Source organism: Egretta garzetta, unplaced genomic scaffold (assembly GCF_000687185.1).
Source record: "Egretta garzetta isolate BGI_Z169 unplaced genomic scaffold, ASM68718v1 scaffold447, whole genome shotgun sequence".
Taxonomy (NCBI): Eukaryota; Metazoa; Chordata; class Aves; order Pelecaniformes; family Ardeidae; genus Egretta; species Egretta garzetta.
In genome coordinates, this window is record NW_009260397.1 from 1779821 (window position 1) to 1802220 (window position 22400).

Below are 22400 nucleotides of genomic sequence, written 5' to 3' on the forward strand. Positions count from 1 at the left end.
AAAGAGATGCCAAGAGACAAAGAGACGATGATAAGCATCGATAGGTGACAGGGCCTTGTTGTTGGGGTATGGTGTCTGCTCTCACATCCACGACGTTTCAGTTGCAGATGTTGCCTTCAGCCTGGGGCTGTGAGCAGCGGTCCTGGAACAAGGAGGTTTTACTGTCTGTTTGCAAGGAGCTGTTACTGTCTTGTGTCCCTGACTCCCGCCTGCTGGAAGCTCTCTGTAGTTGGTTGCTAATGCAGTTAAGATATGTGCTGAATTGTTCTTCAGAGAAAATAAACATTTGTATTAATATTTTTGAACTGGTGAATGCTGTAAGAAACGTACCACATGTACAAGCATCCCACTGAAATAGAGTACGCACCTCATTCGATACCCATCTGGCTGCCAGGATTAGGGCTCACCAGAGCACCCCATATTTAATTATTTATGTGCCAGGTGTCCACACCCATTTAGTAAGACCGATGCCCTTTATGAGAGAGTCACTTGTTGAAGAAACGGTAATGAAATAGCAACAAACTAAGCTTCTGAAAAATGTGGCCTAAACCGGAAGCCGAGTGGGAAGTGATTTTATTTTCTTGAAGACAGTGGGGCAGGCGAGATAGTAACACTATGTCTTTAACTCATTCTGTGAGGTGGGAGAGCAGCATGTAGTAAGAAATCTTTTTTTTTTTTTTTTTTTACATCATGGGAGGATGTCATTCCTTTTTATTAGAGGAATGTGCACTACAGAGCAGTAAGCAGGTCAGAAAACATCTAATGTTCCCGATCAGTCCACAGACAGCGGCTGAAGGACAGTGTCATGGTTAAATGCGGTTGCAGCTGCCCCCACTCTGTCCTCTCCTCCTCTCCGCAAGTGAAGTCCCACCTGCACAGGGTTTAAATCTTGTCCTGGAAACTGAGCTTGCTGCTGGTTGGAGCTGAATTGGGCAAAACAGAGAGCAAAGCACCTCCTTTTTCAGAGCCAGGATGTGCACACAGACACACATCTGCCATTGAGGAGCTTACAGTGCTTTCTAGAAAAGGCTCCGTGGTGTTCTTTGTCTTCATAAATACTTGCTAATGTATTTCAAACTGGTTGTTGGGTTTTTTTGTTTTTTTTGTTTTTTTTTTTTTATCAGCCCTATCCCAAACCCTGCCCAGTTTGAGGCTTTATTTCCATGAAGAGTGGTACGAGCTTTCTTTCAGGGGAAAGATGACAAACCCACATGCTACATCCCCAAGAAGACAGAGTATTAACTTTCCATAAAAAAAAGGACACAAGTCTTGCAGAAATACTTGTTTTTCAGAAATATTTATTAAACTGTTAAAATGATTTACTGCCCAACCAAAAAAAAAACCAAAACAAAACCCCCCCAAAAAACTTCAGTGATCCTGCACTTTGCAGACAGGATTGTTACACCCCTTACCTGACAACATCCTGGCCCCTTTTCTAAAAGCAGGTTTTACTTGAACATTGAAAACCAATATATGACAGATCCTCAAATCTTTACAAACTTCCCCCTACACACCATCCTTTCCGATGGCACTTGGAGTGTATAAACTCAGCATTTCTAGCATGAGAATGAGGAGCAAAGTGGTTAATGGCTAGCAGGTCAGGGGTAACTAATTACATTTTCAGGTAATGGGCTACAGAGATGAGTGGGGGAAGGCTGTACTGCTCGGTGCCGTTGTTTGAAACTGGCTGCAGGTTTGACCTGGCAATAGCGCACTGGGCTCTGGCGTACAGGACGAGCTCTATGTGCACTAGGCCAGGAGATTTCCTTTGTAATACACCAGCTTAGGTGCTGGGGAAAAACCGTTCGGTCTGCGTATTTCTATTATCCCAGTTCATTGCTCTCAGCTGATTTCCAGAGTGATGTGCTTATTCAGGCCGTGCATCCGCTGCACTTTTGCATTGTTTCTGATCACTGCGTCTCTTCTAAATGTGCCGAACGACTGTAAACTGCTAGGGAGAGACTCGATGGGCATCATTCACAATTTAACTGCCTGATATAACTGTAGTGTACTTTTTTTCTATTATGGAAGTGCAATCAAAATCTTAGCAACTGAAGTATTATTAAATTAAGACACTCCCCCCCCCCTTAAGAACTGCTTTTCACACAAGGGGGAAGCACTGCTGTTTTATGGATAAAGCTTTCTGTAAGCATAAAACTTAAGATATGTTACCAAAACGTAACCAGGCAAAAGCGTATCTGCCTAATACTATCATCAGACGCTACCATCACCATTTCAAGTGCAGATGTCTTTCATATAAGGCCACATATACCCCCTGCCCCGAACTGCAGCGACACCAGGGAGGCACAGGAAACACTTTCTCTACCTAGACCATGCAGAAGGTCTGTGTTCGCAATGAAGCACAGTTACAGTCAGGAGCAGAGCAGCGTTCAGCCCACCATGGCAAGGAGTGGTTTCCTGGCACAGTTTCACTACAGACGGGCTAAGAACTGGTTGCTGCTTGCACACATTAAAGAATCCAGAGTCTCGGATCACCCTGGATTAAAAACAACTGGCCTGTCCTAAGCCCTCTGCCTTGCTCTCACTTAGGAGTCCTTTGAGACTTCCTCCAACATTCAGCACCTGGAGTAGTTGGAGCTTTACTCCAGCCTGAGCGTTGTTTCCTGTTCCTAGTGCCACCCCTGAGAAGAGGCTCTTTACAGAGCAGATGAAGCTACATGTGCAGAAGTTGCCTACAGCCTCATCATAACTAGGTACGCCTCACCAGCCATGCTGAGCTCCAGCGTGGACTCTCCCAGCACGCAGCCAAGTTCACAGAAAGACCTCAGCACTTCCCTCGCAAGAAGCCGCGGCCACGCTCGCCCTCTCCTGCCGGGTTAGGTGCCTTCGCGGAGTGTGTGGTGCAGAGGCAGGGCGTGTGCTGACACCCGACTGTACGCAACAGTTACACTGCATGGGCCTTTAGTGTCATGGGTTTTGTAAGTACAACCGAGGTCTCACAAGCTCAACTGCAAAGCGGATCTAAACCCCACCTCCTGGCAGCTCAGCTGCGCTGGGCTTTTGCTGGCAAGGTAAGCTCCTGTAACTGCAGGCTACCCAAACATCAGTCAACGCCAGCAGAGCAGCCTGCACGTAGACAACTCATCCGCTCTGCCTGAGTAGTGTTTAGACTAGTCAGAGAAAACGTTTCCCGACTTGGGGTCATCTCTAAGTCAGTTACAATAGTTCATGTCAGCTAGCTGAGGATGTCTTTCACTTTGAAGTTAGGCAGTCTTACTAGACAGAAAAGTGGAGTGCGACTTAATTAAAAACCTGTCTGTGGGAAACAGACCCGATTCCTTTACAGCAGCTGTCTCCTACTCTAGGGGGAAGTCCCTAGTAAGAAGGAAAAAATTCAAGTGTTAGAATTCCTCCTCAAAAGCAATTTGTTTTCCATTAATACTGCAGAACTCATGGCAAAATGCAAGGCACGCTCACCTCATACATTGGTTTCTCCATGCTTTAGGCACTATAAGCAGCAAGGGAAATGTACACTCACTATCCCTCTGAAGGCTACTCCAGTTTATCCGTTTGTATCAGGTGGATTTCCAAGTGGTTACTCTGCAAAATGCAGATGCCAGCTGAACTTGACAGGACACAGTGGTGCCAAGACCTGCCACAGAGAGTGGCCAGCTGTCGTATCCCTCTTGAAAAAATTCTTACAGAAATAAAAAGCAAACAACCGATAGTGTTAACAAACAGGGTAAAAGAGTCTTTGCCGCTAGGTATTGTACACTGCAAACTTCTAATAATGGCACAGGTCCTTTTTTTGGTTTAAAGAAGCTTGTGTTACTGTAGTTAATGCATGAACAAGACCATAGACTTGTTATTCAGCACAGAACAAGTCATCTAGAAGCTTTGATGTCCCAGGGTATCAGCAACTGTTACTACAAAGCTTGGATTCTGTTTGCAGCAAACAGTCACCAAGTAAACTGTGAGGGATCCCTTTTGAAGAGTACATCTGAAACACAGCCACTGAGGTGTGCAAGGCAAATAAAAGTGATGAGCTGCCGGATTTGTTTACAGAAGCTTCTTGTTACTAGGCTGTCGAGATCTACTGCGGTAAACTGAACACCCCAATGTTTTAGTCACAGGTGCTGCAGGGCTTCTTGTCCTTGTTCGGTGTAGGAGTCATCTTTATTTGAATTTGACCATTCTCCAAAAGTATCCTGGAAGTGGACATTTTTCTGTGATGCCTGCATACGTTTCTTATCACGAGAGAAGAAACTAAACCTTCCGGGAAGGGGGGAGTAAGGGAGGGGAGGGAAAAGAAAGAAGACTGTTTACTGTCTTGAAAACACTTCAAACACCCGGCACGATACACAGCACAACAAAACACAGAGCAAAAAAATCTGTTTGCATCTGCAAAAATCAAGGCAGTGAAGCCTGATGGGAGTGCATGTCAAAATGTTGTTAGAGATGAAGTCATTGCAATCTCAAGCGGTTTGGCTATGGAAGCTTCAAATAAGCTCTAAATGCTGTTGACTCTACAAGGTGCAGGTATCATTTTAGATATATATTCCCCCTTCCCCCGCCCTGAGATAAAGAAGCAAGACAATACAGGTTAGTTTCTTGGCCTAAGTAAAGTGGTATCTTTGGCATTAAATCTGTATAATTTACCATGAAGCAGAAATAGAGAATGTTTTTGAGGGCGTCAGTAGGGAAACTCGTAAGATAAGAAAATAAGCCTCCACTTTTTCCAGGTGTACACACTTTGATAGACAGACTTGATTCCCGCAAAAATAAATGAATAAATGCACATATGTGCACAAGAGTTTGCAGGATGAAGGCTCTAAACAAATGCACACAAGTACACGTCATTTCCTGTCACACAGCTTGGGTGCTCTAAGATAATGACGTACATGAACCAACAGCCATTTAATACAACAAGTTGCCAGCTGACAACAGAGCTAAGAAAATACAGTTGGAAAAATCCTTAGTATCATTTTATTTGTATAGGATGAAGTTACTTGATTAAGCAAATTCAATGTCCGTCATGAGTTCAGTACAAGAGGTGTTAGTGCAGTGTTTAGGTCTGCTGAGAAATGCAAAAGTTGTGGCTCCAGCTACCAAAAGTTGGAACTGGCTGCATACCCTTTTGGTTTTAATGGTGCACTTCAGGAGGTAAACATTGTTTTGCTTGCACAGTGCCAAGCATAATGCAGTTCTGATCCAGGGCGGGAATTGCTAAAAGCTGCTACAGGAAGAGACTGTGCAAATATAAACTCAGCTTTGACAGGTGATGGAATATCTGTCCAGGCATAAACCTGACCCTACCTCCGGGCCCCACCGTCCTCGGGATTCTTCCTCCATCCACGCTCCCTTATGCCTCCCCTCAGTACCATGATCCCAGCCCTCCAAGCCGCCCGGGAGTTTTGCCTTCGATGACTCTAGTCACACAGGAGGCTGTATTTGAGTGTTGGAGGAGGTTTAAGGCAGCTTTCCTGAAAAAATATCCTATTGTACGTGCAGGTGAGCATAATGACAGTTATTAAGAATTTCAAGAATATTTCTTGACTAGAAAGTGATGTAAAAAGCTACACAAGTGCAATGCCAGATAACTAACGTTGCTAGCAGGACCTGAACTTTTGCATTTCCTGGCTTCAAATGTGCAGCCTTAATAGTGACATAAGTCTTTTGCGCTTAATTAGCCTCATACTTTTCTTCCACCTTCATCACTGGAGCTCCTAAGTTCACACACATATGCTATGTCTTTTCAGGGCCAAATCCAATCCCAGCTGATGAGAGAAGTGTCTAAGTCACTGAGGCTTTCTGCTGAGCACGTTTGGTCCTGTGTGGTCAGGCCTATTATTTTGAAGTTCACACAAAGGACTGCTGTATTTATGCAGTAAGTTTCAAATATCAAAGTTCAGTAGTTTTTCACTTATCATGAAATTAAGTAAGAGAAAAATATGTTTGTAAAATCCCTACACAAAGCAGAAGGGCTAGGCTTTTCTAATTCCTTCTGAAACAATGCAAAACTCTCATGAAGGATGTTTGGAAAGAGCGGGTCTGTGTGGAGAGGAAGGGAATTTAAATGCTGCGTTGCTGCTGTAAATACAAAGACCACTAAAGCAGCAGTTCTAATGCAGAGAGAGTTTGCATTAACAATTATCAGTACGTCTTCCAGGGACAGCCAAGAAGGGGATGATAGAACTGATTATTGAGAGTGTATACACTATTCCAAAATACATAATTAGAGACTGAATACACAGTGCCTAGATAGAAAGACATGGAAGCAACAGCCTATAATTAACACTGGAAATTAATGTAGATAGCAGCCATTACATTCTGTTAATCTAGCTGATTTGTAACAAGTCATTAGAACGACATGGGTTTCTTAAAAAGCACTGGTGTGAATTGTGAATAGGCACGCTTAGTAAGCACAATTAACAGATGCTGGTTAAAATTGCATATTGCAACAATTTTCTAAGGAGTAATGATTGGTTTAGCATGGTAACATTAACGCAAAAGGTGACAAAATGTCAATAGTTGAGGATGAGCATGGAGGACTACGATGGGTTGTGTACTGACTGGTCATTCTGATTGGCACTTTGTTCTTCTGTGATCCCACAGGCAGCCGATGAGAATGCAACCAGCAGTGCAAGTTAACACAGGGTCATGCAAAAGGAAACCACAGTACCAAACATTTTAAAAAAAAAAAATTCCTACAAGGGACACAAGTCTTCTTATTGGCTGCAATGTGGGATCGTCTGGAATCAATCCAGCTGCTACCATGGGCATTATGGCTGTAAAGATCCTGGTCAGGAAAGTACAGACACAGAAGAAGTAAGACTGGAGCAAGGGAAAGAAAAGGCATTCCATTAAAAAGAAAAGAGGCAAACATGATACATGGGGTTACTTTGAATTACCACACAGGACATGTTACAGGGAGAGGTGGATCTGCATCACCCAAGACAGCTCTCCTCAGTGAAAAACTCTTATTTAGAAAAAGCAGTCATTGAAACAGTTTTAAATTGCTTTTGAATTTCTAAAAGATACCACTTTTCTGTTGTGAGGCAGCCTGTGATCCGGGTTGGATTTCATCAAGGTATTACCACCTCTAGCAATGCAGAGCAGAGCGCACATTTTTCTTCCCATGAAACAAACAGGCACATACATAATGAAATGAAGGATGAAGGTGTATGTTAAGAAATACAAAACAGGGCTCTGCTGTGACTACTGCATATTTGCACGGAAGACAGGGTTAGGGAGGACCAGCATTACAGTTAAAGATTTTACAAATGTTACAGTTCAAGTTAAAAACCAGTATCGCAGGTGAAATCTTGAAATAACCTCCTATGCAAGCTACTTTGTTAAAGGGCCTGTATATCTGTTCAAAAAGAACCTGCATTGCTTCACATGCAGAAAGATGCTGACTGCAGGCAGCTGAGTACTTATTTGAAACCTTGCAACTACTCTAGCAGAAACTAGCCAGCTAGCAGCAAGACTGTTTTCTTTGTAAGAGTTCAGCACTTTCACTACGCATCATACAATTCATGCAACTTGGAGGCTGAGAGAGCACGCTGGCTAGCTGCTCTGTGCCCAGCCGGCCCCACGCAAACCTGCCGACACACCTTCATCCATACCTGGAACACCCTCTGTTTTTCTAAGGATTCTCCTCAGAGGTTCTCCCTTGTGCCAAATATTTTTTTGAACTGTGGACTAATGTCAATTAAAGATTAAGTTGAAATCATGAGAGACATTTCACTTGTGATCAAATGCAGCTCTCCCCAACACAGTCACTCTAACTGCTATTCTTAGAGTAAAAATGAAAACAAACAAGCAGACATTGTTGTATCATTAGCAGTAGCTAGGACTTCTACTTTTACACATTGTGGCATGGTCCGTGAGCTGCAGAAATGAGACAGAGACATCAGCTTTTGTAGACTGCAAGAATAGGAAGAAAACTTATGGCTGTTTCAGGCATTACATCAGTGACAAACAAGCACGTATCCTTAAAGAGAAAACAAAAGGGCGTTTTCTACTCAAAACAGAGGGAGCATTTTTAATCCTTGGACTTTTCCTCCTCAGTAAGGCTCCTGGTTACATTATTTCATCAAAACTCTGACATGTGATGTGGCAGTGACAAGCCTAGGAATCAATCAGAGATCAGAACTCAGAGTTTGCCCCAAACGTGCAAACCCTGGGAATAAAAAAAATGTTGATATCTGTAACTTCCGTCCTCCTTTATGGGCACGCAGCACAGAATCATCCGAGCACATCTTAGATGGCACAGGCTACATATATGTAAGTCTCATTCCCTGAGATACTGCGTGGTCAAGGAAAAAAGGGCACATTACACAGGCAAGCATAAAATTTGTCTTGAGGGGATAGCAACAGTGCCTCCTATTTTGGTACTTCAGCTTTTTGTTTAATGGGGAGGAAAAGTCTGAAACAGAAGAAAAAGCAACCCTACTTCCATTCCATAAAGGCACTCTGCACACAGATACCAGCATTACAGGTTTTCATCACATGTGCGGAGAGTTTATCTGCCAGTGTGCTACCCAGGTAGCCATACAAGCGAGATGCTGACAGCATCCTGCCTGGGAGAGGAATAAGAGAGCTCTGGAGACTGCCCGCAGCAGGCAGGGGCTGCAGGTGGGGCAGGAGGGGTGTTACAACAGGACAGAACAGTTGCTACACTGGGGTTCTTTGTTTTTCCCAGCAGTGAAATTTCCTGTCTTTTTAAAGCCTATTTACAAGTACACTGTTGACAACACACACAGAGAGGAGAGGGGGAAGAAAATAAACCCACACTAGACAAGTTCTATCCAGACAGGTAACAAGAATAAGACAAACCTGAAAACTATTACCATCCTTCAGGTTACTTAAGTTTTATCTTCCCTTATATAATATGATGGCTAAATGAAGAGAGAGCAGAAAGAAACCTGCGGACCGAGCATGACAGCTAAAGAAAGTAATGTAATCTTAACAGCAGGTTCAGTAAGTGCTTCTGCTGTCTGCCTTTTCTGAAAGGGGCCAAACCAACATGATTTTACGTTTTATTGTGTGTGGTTTTAGTTGTATGAATTTAACACAGAATCTGAGAAACAGAAAGATTAGATGGGTGACTGAAAATGTGCATTGATTGAATGGTCTGTTGCTCAACAGGTTTTCACTAATAAATTAACTGAGAGGAAGAAAAGCACCAAGATAACTGTTTGAAAACACTTAGGTACCTCCTGCCATGGCTCCCTGTGTTGCTTACACATGTATGCACAAGGCAGAGTCAAAGCAAATACCTCGTCAGCATGTGCTCTGTCTTACAACATCTATTTATGTTTTTTTGCTGCCTTTGCTTCATAATTCAAGCATGGAAACTGCAATCAACACAAACAGCATAAGCTGAAACCAGCCATCCCCCACAACGGGATAAGCTTTAAAAAGTACTAAAATAAATTTAAAAGAAAAGAGAAGCTGTACAGCAGAGGTCTTGTGAGATGAAGTAGTATTACCATCATCACAGTAGCAGAATGAAAACTTAAGTCCAAGCTCAAAGGGTATTTTCTAGTCATGTGAGAGGAAGGGCTCTCTCAGCAAACAAAGCAGCACAGACGGAAGCTGGAGTCCACTGAAAATAATCAAAAGTGCCCTCCTGACTTTATGGTGTTTTGGATCAGTCCAGATCTTCCAATGGAACTTACTCTCACAGGGCTGCTGCTATTATTAAACAAGGACTGAAGGTTATGGACACGGGGACGGGATGGAAGAGCTTTTTATATGGAAACAAATGACCATTCCAAAATCATTAAGGCAGTTAAAAAAGTTAAGCTTCTACTATCACAAAAATCCAAAGACTTGCTATAACGTTACAAGACTTAATTTAGAATACAGAAATGTACAAGGAGGGAGTTCCAACAGACAAATGGATTGGCTAACACTGTGATTTTATAATTAAGTAATATACTAGTAAATGCAGACCTCTGACAGTAAGCTTAGGTTTCGGACAGCAACATTAAATACTTCAGCAGAAGAACATGGGGTTCTTTATAGCCAAGAAAGCTGGCATCCTCTCCACCAGAAAATTTCTTCAGCAACAAAAGGTTTTTCTGCTGTACACAGAGCAAGTCACGGTCTAAAGGCTTAGGTCAACAGGGAAACGGGCACACCGGGGTTATGGGGAAACCTTGCTCTCCAGGCCCAACTGCTAAAGGTCTGCAGCTGGTTTTACTTGTGAACAACACTCTCTTTACACTTCTTCCGAGCATGATCTGGGGGCTGTGGTTTCTGACACTCCACCACCTTAGGATCTGTGTGTTAAGGAACTGAGACTTGCACATGAACAGGAGCATTGCTCCTTCAATCCTTGCACACTGAGATCCGGCACTGACTTCAGTTTTGGGCACAGAGGACAGGCTGAGTGGTGCTCTGGATAAGACCACAATTAGTAACACCTCCCTTTGGAGTATGATTACGTGGCCCAGGCATGAAAATTCTCTCAGAAGATCAGGTATTTGTGTTTAAGAGCTAACCAGCTCATACCAGCTCTAATAAAACATTACAGCACATGCTCTTTTGGTTAGCCTGAATAGTGTACCTAAGGAGGAAACATTGGAACTGGAGTGGGCTTCTTGGGCACACCAGCCTGGCCCATAAACACAAGAGCATTGAGTACTGTTGGACCCCCTACTGCTGTCTGCACGTAGGGAGCAAAAGATGCCACAGGAAATAATCCAAGACTGAAAGTTGTCCCAGATCTACACAAAAGTTTTGGCCAAAGCCAACTGCTGTTCCATGATACCTGTCAAGTGCTCCTTCAGTGTCCATTCCATATACATTAGGGATGTGGTTATCTTAATTTTTAAATTCTTTAAAATTGTCCTACCCATAAGATTTCTAGTATTTGCAGACTATATCCAGTATCCATAGAAAATATGCTACTTACAGTCGTTTGATTCCAGATTCAGGCTGAGTTGAGGGTTTTGACTGAATGATGGGTGTAGGTTGAGGGGATCTAGTTTCTTCTTCTGTTTCCTCACTTGAAAGAAAGAAAAAAAAGATAATTAATGTTCCCCTCCCAAGCCATGAAAGAACTTTAAGTTCTAAAATTCAGTCTGAGGTAGTACTGTTCATGAAGAAATGCAAAAAGATCTGTTCAAAGCTCATTGAAATCAATGGAAGATTTTTCTGTCAACCAAGGGACAGCATCTAGAACTGGGTCTCCTTTCAATATTTCTTCTCATTGTGACAAAGAGAGGGAGAAGAGGAATGCATTGAATAAAAGTTCTAGAATTTTCATTTTAGACCCACTCATCCTCATTTTTGAAGTTCAAAAGAATTAAATATTTATAATCTTTCTAAGATTCAGGGGGAATCTTAGAGTTAGGGAAGGACTTCTTCCCAATTTTGAGGAACCAGATTCAAAGTAAAGCCGTATGCTTGCAAGCTCCACTTTAAGTCTTTGCAGAAATATAAACTTGTTGGACACTGCTTAAGAGCACATTTATTGTTTCTAGGCCTGCCCCATGGCTCCTCTGTGCATAGCATGCAACAGGACAGGAGATCTAACCTACCTTTTGTAATATAAAAGCTCCTCTTGAAGTAAAAACACTTTAGATTTCAATTCATTCCTCTCATGAAGGACATCCCGGAGCTCCTGCAAGGTGAATCTTGGACGATTCGGATCTTTTAAGTCCATTGCCATCTTTTCTGACTCTGAGAGGCAGTCATCATTGTTTGGTTCTGCCTAGGAAGTGAAACGCGGGCTTTAAATTCATCATGCAAGTGCATGTCTGAGGACTTCAAAGTGTTTATCAGTCTAGTTCCCAACCTCTTCCTTTCAGCACTATTAAATCCTCTTTTAAGAGAAACACAGCAATTTTAAGAGGAAAAAAAAAGTAGAAGGAATTTGTTTTTCATGTTAAAAGACTGTCAGCAAGAACAGCTCAGTCATCTGATCACTTTGTTCTTTCCTGTGCATAGGTTGACCGATGACACACACAGCACTGTTGAGACGGTGGGAGGCCTCCGAAAAGTGATCTGAGCTCTGTTTTACCTCTCTTCACCCGGTGTTTGGGGGAAGCTTGCAAACGAGGAAGACCCAAGTGTTGCGACCTACAATCAAAGCCCTGTGCTCACAGGAATATTTCAGAGTTACATGTCTGGGAAAACAAACAAACACCAATTGTTGCTAGCAGGCCTGAACACAGAGTCCAACCTGAGCCATCTTATAGGCAGTAAGTTTTCCTGTGGAGAAATTCCTGTGGAATCCAGACTGCCAGAAAGTCCACTGAAAACATATAGTCCAATTTTTGATAAACAAGTCAGTTTAAGGAATTCACACTTTTAACCAATGAGATAAATCAAATACCAGCCTTTTATATAAACACTGAAAAAACTGCACAGCAAAGGTCATGACAGTTCCTTCCAGCTCCTCCCAAAAAGAGAATGCTCCTTTGGATGTAAACATATTAAGTGGAGACTTAAGTTTATATCCCCTTAATGCCTTTATTAAAAAAGCAGGATTGGTGTTGGCACCAGGATCTAGCTACAAAGTGGAAGAAATTGCAGATGAGTGCTAGATGAGCCATTTATATACGTGTACCCTTGTCTCTGATTGATATCTGATATCAGTTTAAACTTGGCTGGGCTAAGGTTGGTGTAATATCAATTTCTACAGCAGGGATTGCAGTCCTTGTCCTGCAAAGACAAAGCAGCAGAGCAGTGCTCGCTTGTCCAGTTGTTTGATTCACCCCATTCATCCAAATGCACTTCATTCCACAGATGACAATAAAGATAGATGCAACCTAACAAGAGGTTCCTTCTCCCCTCTAAATTAGGGTCTGAGCTGATGCCTCCTCTTTTGGTTGTGTATTTGGCCCACACCTTTGCCCAAAGAAGCTATTTTTGCTGGATTTTGCTCAAATCAGCAAAGACTGAGCAGCCTGTAGCCCATGCAAATGCACTTGACTGAAGCCAACAAGCAACATCCATCCCAGAGCATGCAGCTATTCCAGCTTTGTTTGCCACTGCAATTCCCGTCTAACCACCATGCTGGCAAAGAGAGCGGGGAATGGCTCTAATTAGAAGAGGAGCCATTGCCATGGAACTGGTGAGTTAGAGAGAGGTAAAGAATGCACCCTTTCTCTCCAGAGACTGAAGACACTTTCACTCCTGCTGGCTCCAGGCCTAGGCTCCACAGCCCCACTTACAAAGCTGGGTGTCCTGGCTCAATTAACAGCAATGAAATCATCCTTTTCATTATTAATACTGTGCTTGCCCAATCCAGCAGTGACGTGTTAACACAACACTGGCTGTCACATTCCAGGGGGGACCAGGGTACCCCATCAGCCTTTGCCTCTGTTTCTCAATGTATATTCCTGCCTACTACAAGCGAATTAGATGTTTCACTCTCTGCCGCAGTCTATCAGGCATTTACAATGCCACTTGGTACCGGAGCTCCTACCGACACATCCAGCCAAACAGATCAATGTGATGGTGCTCCTTTAGAGTTCTTTCATATCATGACACCCCTTATCCTGTTTTGTACTCTTCCAGGAGCAGCATTAGGCAAGGGAAATTGCTTTAGTAAGACAGAAGTAGTATCATACGCACAAAGAAAAATAATGGGAACCATAAAGAGAGAGATGCATCTTTTTCTCATGAAGCTCCCCTCACATTTGCATCCATACTGCTCTGATCTCAGCACCAACTCAATTTGCAGATTGTCACTTTGCCTGTTCCTGTGAGTACTTGAGCATGCAAATAGTAACATTTGCTTTTCACAACCATTTGTGCCAGTAACACTTCACAAAAGCAGAAATAGGGCCAAAGCTGGTTCCTCTAAAAGGCGCCTTCAAACATTTGTACGTTGATTTGGTAGCAATAGACCAGCTTAGTCCTGACAGATCAGAAGTGCCATAAACACTGTGAGGACCAAGTGTGCCGAGTTCTGCATTGCCTCTGGGACCCCTTCTGACACAATTTCTTTTCTGCTACGGTTCACATGCCACCCCCGTCATAGTGTGTTGCACCTTTGGGACCCATTAGGGCTTGCATATTTGCATACTCGGCAAGGCTTAAGCTACTTGTCAGCTGTTTATCTTTTGGAAAACCAAGACTGTTAAGGGATCAGTTTGTTTTCCTTTGAGGGAAGGGGTTGATGTGTACAAACAAAATGAACCCAAACATATTCACACAGCACTACCAGAACACTATCTGCCTCCAATACAAACTAACATCTGATACTCCAGAGAGTTTGGACTGCCTCGCGATGTTTTTAATTGAACGCTCTCTTTTGAAGCAATGATTTGTTCCGGTATCTGGTGAACTCTGCAGCCTAGTGTATGACCCAAAGGTTACAATCCCTAGGATGTACAATGGGTAGCCAAGTCTAAGGGGACAGCTGTTCTCTAATGCAGACATCCCGGTGCCAACCTGCGCTGCCACTCTGCCTTCTGTGCAACCGGTTCCCTCCTTTAGGAAGGAGGGGTCTGTTCCACCGGGTCATCATCCACCCTAGCAGGGCCTTTCCTGTCACAGTGATTGCAATGAGTGACATTGCTCTCTGTATGTCACACCTGAACACAAGATGCTGTTCTCAGGTCCCACCATTGCCTGTGATATGTGTCACTCATATTTATCCAAAGAAGAGGTACTTGGTAAGGCCAAAGCTTTTTAAAAGGGTGTTTAAAAAGTGATTTAAAACACCTCTTACCTTTACTTCCTCCCCATTTTGGCTGTCCTCACCCTGCAGTTTTTCTCTCAGTTTCCCCAGCTCTGCTCGCAGGTTGCCCATCTCCTGCTCCTTGGTTTGCAGATATGCTTCTAACTCCACCTTCTGCTCAATCAGTGCCTTCCCCTGAGCCTCAACAACAGTGATCCGGTGCCGCAGGTCATGGTTAATTTTCATTAACCTGTTCTGTTGCTGCTGAAGCTGCAAAACATTGATGCAATAGGTCAGCATCCATTCGGTCGCCATCTGTGATGGCCAAGTCCCAAACATCATGTTAAAGAAAAAGTAGTGGGTGCCTGTTGTATTTAATCTGGAAAATTCTACCCCCTTCCCACCCCCAGATTATTATTTTTTTTAATATCTAATTATCTACTACAGTTACAATCACCAAAATTTAATTGGTTTCTAGAGTAAAGAGGCATTTTTCCCCTAGCACAGGGAATTCTCCAGCTAAAAGCAAATCCATGATTTCTGATACTATGTTTCAAAAAAGCAAAGTTCAAGGATAGAGTGGCTTATGGGATTCACAATCAAATCTTAACCCAGCATAGAAGAGAGAAAGACAAGACAGACGAATCCTCAATATTCAATTTATAATATAAGCACTGTACTTTGAGCTCTTAGGCGCTCTCGTAAGGCAGGATGTGAGCTGCTGGGCATCGTACAGACAGCACTGATTTGAAAGGCCACAGCACCTGCCAGAGGCCCCTGGGTGGAGCAGAGATCATCTAGGTCACCCTGGCTAGCACCAGAAAAGTCCCATGGCCTGAGGAGATGAGGCAGTGTGAGGATAGGAAGCAAAATATGGGTAAGGAGGTCATTCCTCCTAACACAGAAAAAACCAAGACATCATGTGATTCCCAGTCACAGTGGAGTCTGTGATTCATCTAAGACTAAGCCCGGATCTCTTGTGCTGTGGTCCTCAGGGCCACCCATCCTCTCAGCGACCTTCTGTTCACTGCTGAAAAAGTAAGTGGCCTGGGCTGGGCACTTTCCTGTGCAAAGAGGAATCCACACTGCATCCCTGATGCAGGAGCGCACGTGCAGAGTCCCTGCTGCTGAACTCTGCAGAGAGTATATGTAAAATATACAGTAGCCTGCTCACCCATGGCAGGGATCTCTGTGCGGGGTGAGGCATGGGGGTGCTGAGGAAGTTTGCACTGCCAAAGGAGAGAGATTCAAGAAGCTAAAGTTACCTGTCCTGTTCCCATGAAAGGGGAGAGGTATCACGTCTTTAAGGAAACAAACAAAACAACCTATCCTTCCCCCATCTTCCTCACTTGTTACACTGATTTCCTGTCATGTTCCAAGTGTGCCTGGTCTTTCCAAACACAGCAGAGGGTGTGTGTCTGCACTGAAGACTGCCTAATCATTTTGGACACTCCACAGTTATGCCAGACATTTCAGTTACTGAACTAATAATCTGGCATTGCTTACAAATTGTCCATTAACTTAAAACATGAAACCAGGCTATGGAAGTATGGGTGAGAAAGAAGAAAAATAGGAAGACTAAGAGCCACTCACAGCCTCTACATCCTCATTTTTAAGTCCGAGTTCACGGTCCTTTGCTCTGATTTCATCCCTCTGTTTATCTACCACTTCTTTCAGCTTCTTCATGACTTGCCGCTCTCTCTCTGACATTCCTGGTTAAAAAAAAGAACACAGAAAACAAGCTAAGGACAATCAGGAGCTGCTGAGACTGGGAACAACAACAGTGAGAAATATGTAGGTAAGGACTCCGGAAGTTGCCTGCTGGTAGAATTACAGAGAAGCTGTTGGAAGATGCTTTAAAGGTTACTTCAAGGGTAACCGGGAGCACAGATGACACCATCCTCTCTGTAAAGCCACTGCACAGAAACCCCTTAAAAAAGGAACTGACAGGCCTAAGAAACAGTTGTAACAGTGGAGTGACACTGCTACATTATTCTGCCTCAGTAGTTTTACATCAGTGTTTGCACCATGCCCCAGGGAGCTTGGTTATCTGTGATATAATCTGTAGAATCAGATGGCCAAGATCCTGTGAAAATTGTACAAAAGACAATCTGAATCCTCAGCAAGAACTAAGCAACATGTCACTATTGCGGACTGTGTCTAGATCCAAACCAGTGGAGGTGCACTGGACTAGAATGATTTTCTGCTGAAGCCCAGTTTTGTGTTGGGCGAAAGGGAGATGAAGCAGGACCTTCAGAGGGTACCCGCACGCCGAATCTAAAACAGAAATCTGGTCTGAATTACGGTCACGTATTTTCTCCTCATGTTTTGCAACCCTTTCCCCATGCCATTCTGTGATAATTCATATTTAGAATAACTGTACTTCAGAGAAAAATACTACATGGTATTTCACTTGTGAAAGATGTTTGGAACATTGACAAGAATCCAACATTGATCCTGTTTGAAAATAAGTAAAGGATTACATGAAACTGAAATCTGACCAATGAATCGTTAGGAAATGTCATAAATCACAAACCAGGAAGCATTCTTTCATTATTTGCCATTATGCAGATAATTGTGAACTGGCACTACAGTGATGGGCTCTTCAGAGCAAACACAGACTGGATGATTTAACTCTGTGAGATGATAAATCTACTACACTAACTTTTCCTGACAACTGCACAGATACGCAGTTTGATGGTCCTAAACTATCATATAAAAAAATCACGCTTCACAACATCCCATAGGATGGCTTGAGGATGAAAGCCTGTGACCAGGGCGGTGTGTGGCTGCTCTGGCGGAAGTCCAGTCCAAGCAGGAGCTCAAATCCAGGGTCTACTGCTGTCTCATTCTATTACCTTTGGCAAAGTACTCAGTTACGAGGGTCCTCAGCTTCCTCCACTTAGGAACTGCGAGTGGTGATAATTCACCCACCCCTCTGGGGTGGCTGGAAAGCCACTTGCTTTTCAATAGACTAAAGCAGTGCCCGCATCCCATATCAGAAATACGCTGCGTACATGTCAAATGTATCCAGCCAGTCAAGTTTCTACTTTCTAACACCAGCTCAGACTTTCTGGTTATGTTCTTCCCTCATCAGAGAAATCCAAAGTTGCTCCCATAAGAAAATGTAGTCTGCAGGCCTTTAGGAACTCCAGTTTACAGATCACCTACAGTTCAAACTGGTAGATAATACAGTAGAGCAAGACAAACCTGAGAGAAAAAGGGAGAGAGAAAGGGAGCGACTCTTTGGTGGATGTGCACTCCTGTGGCAGCTGTGGGCTCCCATGCAGGCATAAAAAGCATACCACTGCGAACAGGGGGAACAGCGGCTCCAGTCCTTCCTTGCTAAAGGACTGGAGCTATGGTGCGGCAGAGGACAGGTAACCACTCTGCTGGGAAAAGGACTGGTGATCATGGCTGGCTGGGAATTTTGTTCTGAGGACATGTTCCTGTCAAACCCCAGAAAAGAGCTGAGAGTGTCACAGTGTTCACATTCTAGTATTACATTATCATCTTTTAAAATTCTGTGTTAAATTTGCCTGCTCTGTTTCTGGACCCTGGTCCTTATAATCTGTCTACCCTAGGTTCTAGTTCTTCGCAGGATAATTTTAATTCCTTACTGTGGTAACAGCTCATACCCACCAGGGAGGACCAGTAGATGCTGACCCATACTGCTACTTAACTCCTTGAAAAGATCCACACGCTCCTATCACAATATGGGTCTGATACGCCACTGTATTTACAAATCTCACTACAGGTTCCTGGATCCACCCTCTGCAGCCAGTCTCAGGGCTGGGGCCTAAAGCATCAGCTGTATTTAAAAACAAAGAAAATCCAAAACTTTGCCTTGAAGTACATAGGGACTGCCGCGAAACTTTAGACTGGTGGTTTCACCTGTGTAGGAGCTAGGAATAGCGAGTGCAGCTATATTCATTAGTACTTGTGAGATGCTTTGAGATCTCTAGATAGCAGGTGCTATTTAAAGTATAAAGTACCATTTCAGTGCCGATTGCTTTTCCTCCCACTGTACTCATTTTTTCTCCCTAACATTTGGTGAGCATAAAAGACTTCAGTTGTATGCACATGTCACTACATTATGCTTTTTATTTCTAGAGGAGGGGAAAGGAAAGGTGGGTAGTGTTTGTGAAAGTCACATCTTCCTCCATTCTTCCTCAGGCACTGAGGAAGAGGAGAGGGAAATCACTAAGTGCCCTAAATGTAAAGTAATTATCTCTAAATGATTCAAAGCCTAGTATCTGCAAGATCTTAAAGGGCACACCCAGCTGGCTTCCCTAGGCACAGCCTATGAGCAGCTTCCTGTGAATTGCTGCGATCACAGCATTGTTTGAGCAAGAGAAAGGAAAGCAGCTGGGAAAAAAAAAATTAAAAAGGGATAAGAAACAGAAAAAAAATAACATCGTTTACGTTTAGGGACCTGTTTACTGTTGTTTAGACAACATCTATCACAACAGGCCAAAGTGCCAGTCAGGGCCTGTGGCACTACACCACTACCTAAATATTCAGAATAGAAGTTTGCCTCTGCTGTTGAAAGCGAACTGTAGGTTCCTCAGCAGCCGAGCACAAGAGGTTCACACAACTGCTGACATCCTGCTGCTTGTCTACATTACCAGTCTGAGACAGCAGCTCCCCTCGCTGCAGTGGAACAGCAGCCTGCTTGTCCTGTTTGGCACATGTTGGGTCAAGTTTGCTTGTGGCATTTTACTAGAATATTCCAATCAGTCAGCACCATCAAGTAGTGCTGTTTGAGCTTGGGAGGAGTAGCATTAATGGATGTTGCAGACTCATCTCTAACCCCTCCTGTGTCTTTTGTATTCTGCCACACGTCCTTTCACATAACCCTGGTCTGCTCAGACTCTCGGCAGATGCCCTCTGTGCAGAACGCTCCTGTTTAGATAGGATTGCATCTGCCTCCTTAAACACCTTCGTTATGCTAAAGTGAGTCTCTGTGAACTCTGATGTGACTATCAATTGGCAAGGATTGAATCTCAGCGTCTTGCACACCCCGATCACTGGCCTCTGTTGCCTATGCTAAAAATAACTCCTTTAACTGTCTGGTGCATAAGCAGCAAGCTGTTAATCCCAGGGGCTAGCCGCTAAGGGGAGACATGATCACAATACTAAATCGTGCTGAGCTACGAAGACTGGAGTCTGGTCAAAGTTAGTCCAGCTAAAAAAGTATTTAGCTTGAAAACCTGCCTCTGTAGACTCTATACATATCCGATAAATGATGGAGACTGAAAAAAAAGCAGCATGACTGCTTTTTGACACTATCCAAACAAGTCGATTGAGACAAATCTATCCCCATTCACTAATGACAAAATTTCCTAAAAGCAAAAGTGTTGGGTTTGATATAATAGGTCCCAATAATAAGGTGGGGTTGCTATAAATTAATGTGATTTGACTCAAGCTGATGATTTTGGCCAAAGAATATCAGTCATCCCAGAATCTGGTCTCTGGAATGGGTTTATGGGTTTTGTTTGTGTTATTATACTTGGGTAGACACAGTAAAAATAACATGAAAAGCATGCCTGGCATTTGCTTGGCTAGCTGAACGTGTAGAGTATGGCTATATTTAAATAGCACGAGTTGCAGTGAGCTAGATACCCACTGGAAGAAGGAAAAAAAAAAACCAAAACCACTCAACCAAAAAGACCCAGAAAACAAAGGGGAACCTGTTTTTTTATAACAAGATGTCATAGTCTTCACGGTCCATGAGTCATCACTGCCATTCTGAAATTTTGCATAGAGTTTGTAAGGCTGATGTTGAGCTGCTACTTTGCCATTAATTGACTCCTAAATTGAAAGCATTGCATTTGTTTTAAAAAAGCGGTGATCTTGAGAGGTTTAACAATTTTTACTGTTTGAAGATGTCATTATACTCCTCCCCAGGGCAAGTGAGCAGTACTTGGCCTCTGGGAGGAAGCAAGTGCAACTTCTGCAGTGTTGGACAGAGTTTCATCCACCTGCAGCAATCCCGAATTCTAATGTCTGGAAAAGGATATCCCCTTGTTCCTAATGCTTTGTTGGAGAGCTGCAATGGCTCAACTGTGTGGTCTGGCTTTCAGACTGGCCAGTGACTCTGCACGCTACACACAGGATGCTAGCCTTTTGAGGGAGCCACGACTTTAGCGATAATCAGAACCTCCTGTGAAAGCGGAGCTGTGGCTTGAAGCAGTGGACCAGAGTCCTGTTCATGTACAAATAGTTCAGAAAGCCACACACTTCCAGACTCACTCACCATCACAGGAAAGTTCTGCTGCTGGAGTGACGCCGTTACCATTCTCTGCTGTCCGCCCCATCTCTCAGCTCAAGGCTGCCTCATCCCCAAAGCTGCACAGTCATTTTTGATAACTCCTCATCTTAAACCCCAGCAAAGTATCATGAAACGGACTCGGTAGCCAGTAGCTTCAAACGATGTGCTTTGAACTGTAGAGCAAATAGACATCTGTTCATCTGCCCCTGCTCTTGGGAAACAGGATGGCAACTGTTTCAGTTGCTGTAGTGAAATCTACCTGGACTTGCAAGTTGGAATCTTATGCCTTGAACTTCATTCTGCCTCAAGAAAGAAGCTGTCCACAAATTGGCTGTTTCAACTCTTTAGGATTCACCCACTCCCTGGATTATAAATCTCTTCACTTATTCTAAATTGGCTGTAAGTCCCAAACAAGTGAGGGAACCCTAAATGCGGGTAAACGAAATAAAATCAGTCTCTCCTAGAACATCTTCATATGGTAGACTGATGTAATTCAGACAAAGAGATCTTGATTTGCTACTTTACAAACTATTATCCTGAATAGATCGACAGTAGCACTCATTTTTGCGCCTAATGGTGTGAAATAAACATTGCTGAATGGATTTTATTAGTTTGTATTAGAAAACATAAGGAGGGCTTAAGAACGTTTTTTGCAAGATGCAAGCTAAAAAGAAAAAAAAAGTGATACACCAAAAAAATAAAAAACCCCAGGAAGCTAGACTTTACTTTCAGAGATGCTTCTCAGCCAAACAGACATTAATCTATAGGAAGAAAAGCCAGAATATCCAGTCAAAGTATTTTGATAAAGTATTGCTTTTTATAACAAAAGCAAGTACTGAATTTGAAGTATCAAACTTGCCTTCATGCTTCTGAAATTCCTCTTCTGTGAAATTAATGTCTTTGTGAGACAAGTTTGTCATCAGTTGTTTATTCTCCTCCTGCAGCTGTGCAATTTGGGTAAGAAGGTCCTGTGCTTCCCCTCTCCAGACATCCTCCACCAGTTCTAATTCCTAAAGGGTAGACCAGGACAACACATTTATATTTTTAAACATGTTAAGAGTCTTTGACCAGACTATTTACATAGTAAACTAGTAACAATCCTACTATGATTCTTACAGAAAACAATTTATTTGAAGACATATACTTTTCTACTGCCAGCATCAAGAAACCAATATCAAAGTCTCCTTTTGCTATATGCTGAATGTAAATACACGAGGAGACAATTCCTGATGCAAACATTTTTGATGTGCAAGTTACCCAAAGGATGGCTTCTTATGCCCCATTTGCTGCGAGGACCAGATGAAGGGGACTGCTGTGTTAGACAAGATAACCAAACATGAGCAACATTTACCTCCTGCATCCCAGGAAGCGGCCGCAAAGGCTGTTATAAATGCCCCAGAAACATCACACAGCGTGGGCCAGGGGGAGTCAGTGCTAGGCATGCTCATTTTGAACGAGCAGCATCTCTAGTCTAAGTTTCTGTTACGAAACACAAGGGTAAGATAACGAGCGCATGAT

General features: G+C 43.2%; 2 protein-coding genes across 2 annotated transcripts in view; one reads left to right on the forward strand and one right to left on the reverse strand.

The window, feature by feature from the left end:
- Window positions 1-6618, forward strand: part of SNRNP35 (small nuclear ribonucleoprotein U11/U12 subunit 35) — an 11627-nt gene extending 5009 nt beyond the window's left edge. Inside the window, exons 3-4 of the mRNA XM_035898616.1 lie at window positions 5721-5848; window positions 6577-6618. Coding sequence (XP_035754509.1) covers window positions 5721-5758 — 38 coding nt within the window. The 3' untranslated portion in view covers window positions 5759-5848; window positions 6577-6618. The remainder of the gene's footprint in view (window positions 1-5720; window positions 5849-6576) is intronic.
- On the reverse strand, window positions 2576-21888 carry RILPL1 (Rab interacting lysosomal protein like 1). The gene is made up of 6 exons (XM_035898615.1): window positions 21742-21888; window positions 16202-16320; window positions 14660-14878; window positions 11517-11689; window positions 10889-10981; window positions 2576-4233 (listed from the first exon to the last, which is right to left on the reverse strand). The coding sequence occupies exons 1-6, from the start codon at window positions 21800-21802 to the stop codon at window positions 4089-4091; spliced, it is 810 nt and encodes a 269-aa protein (XP_035754508.1). The 5' UTR covers window positions 21803-21888; the 3' UTR covers window positions 2576-4088.
- Window positions 21889-22400: the final 512 nt, after the last annotated feature.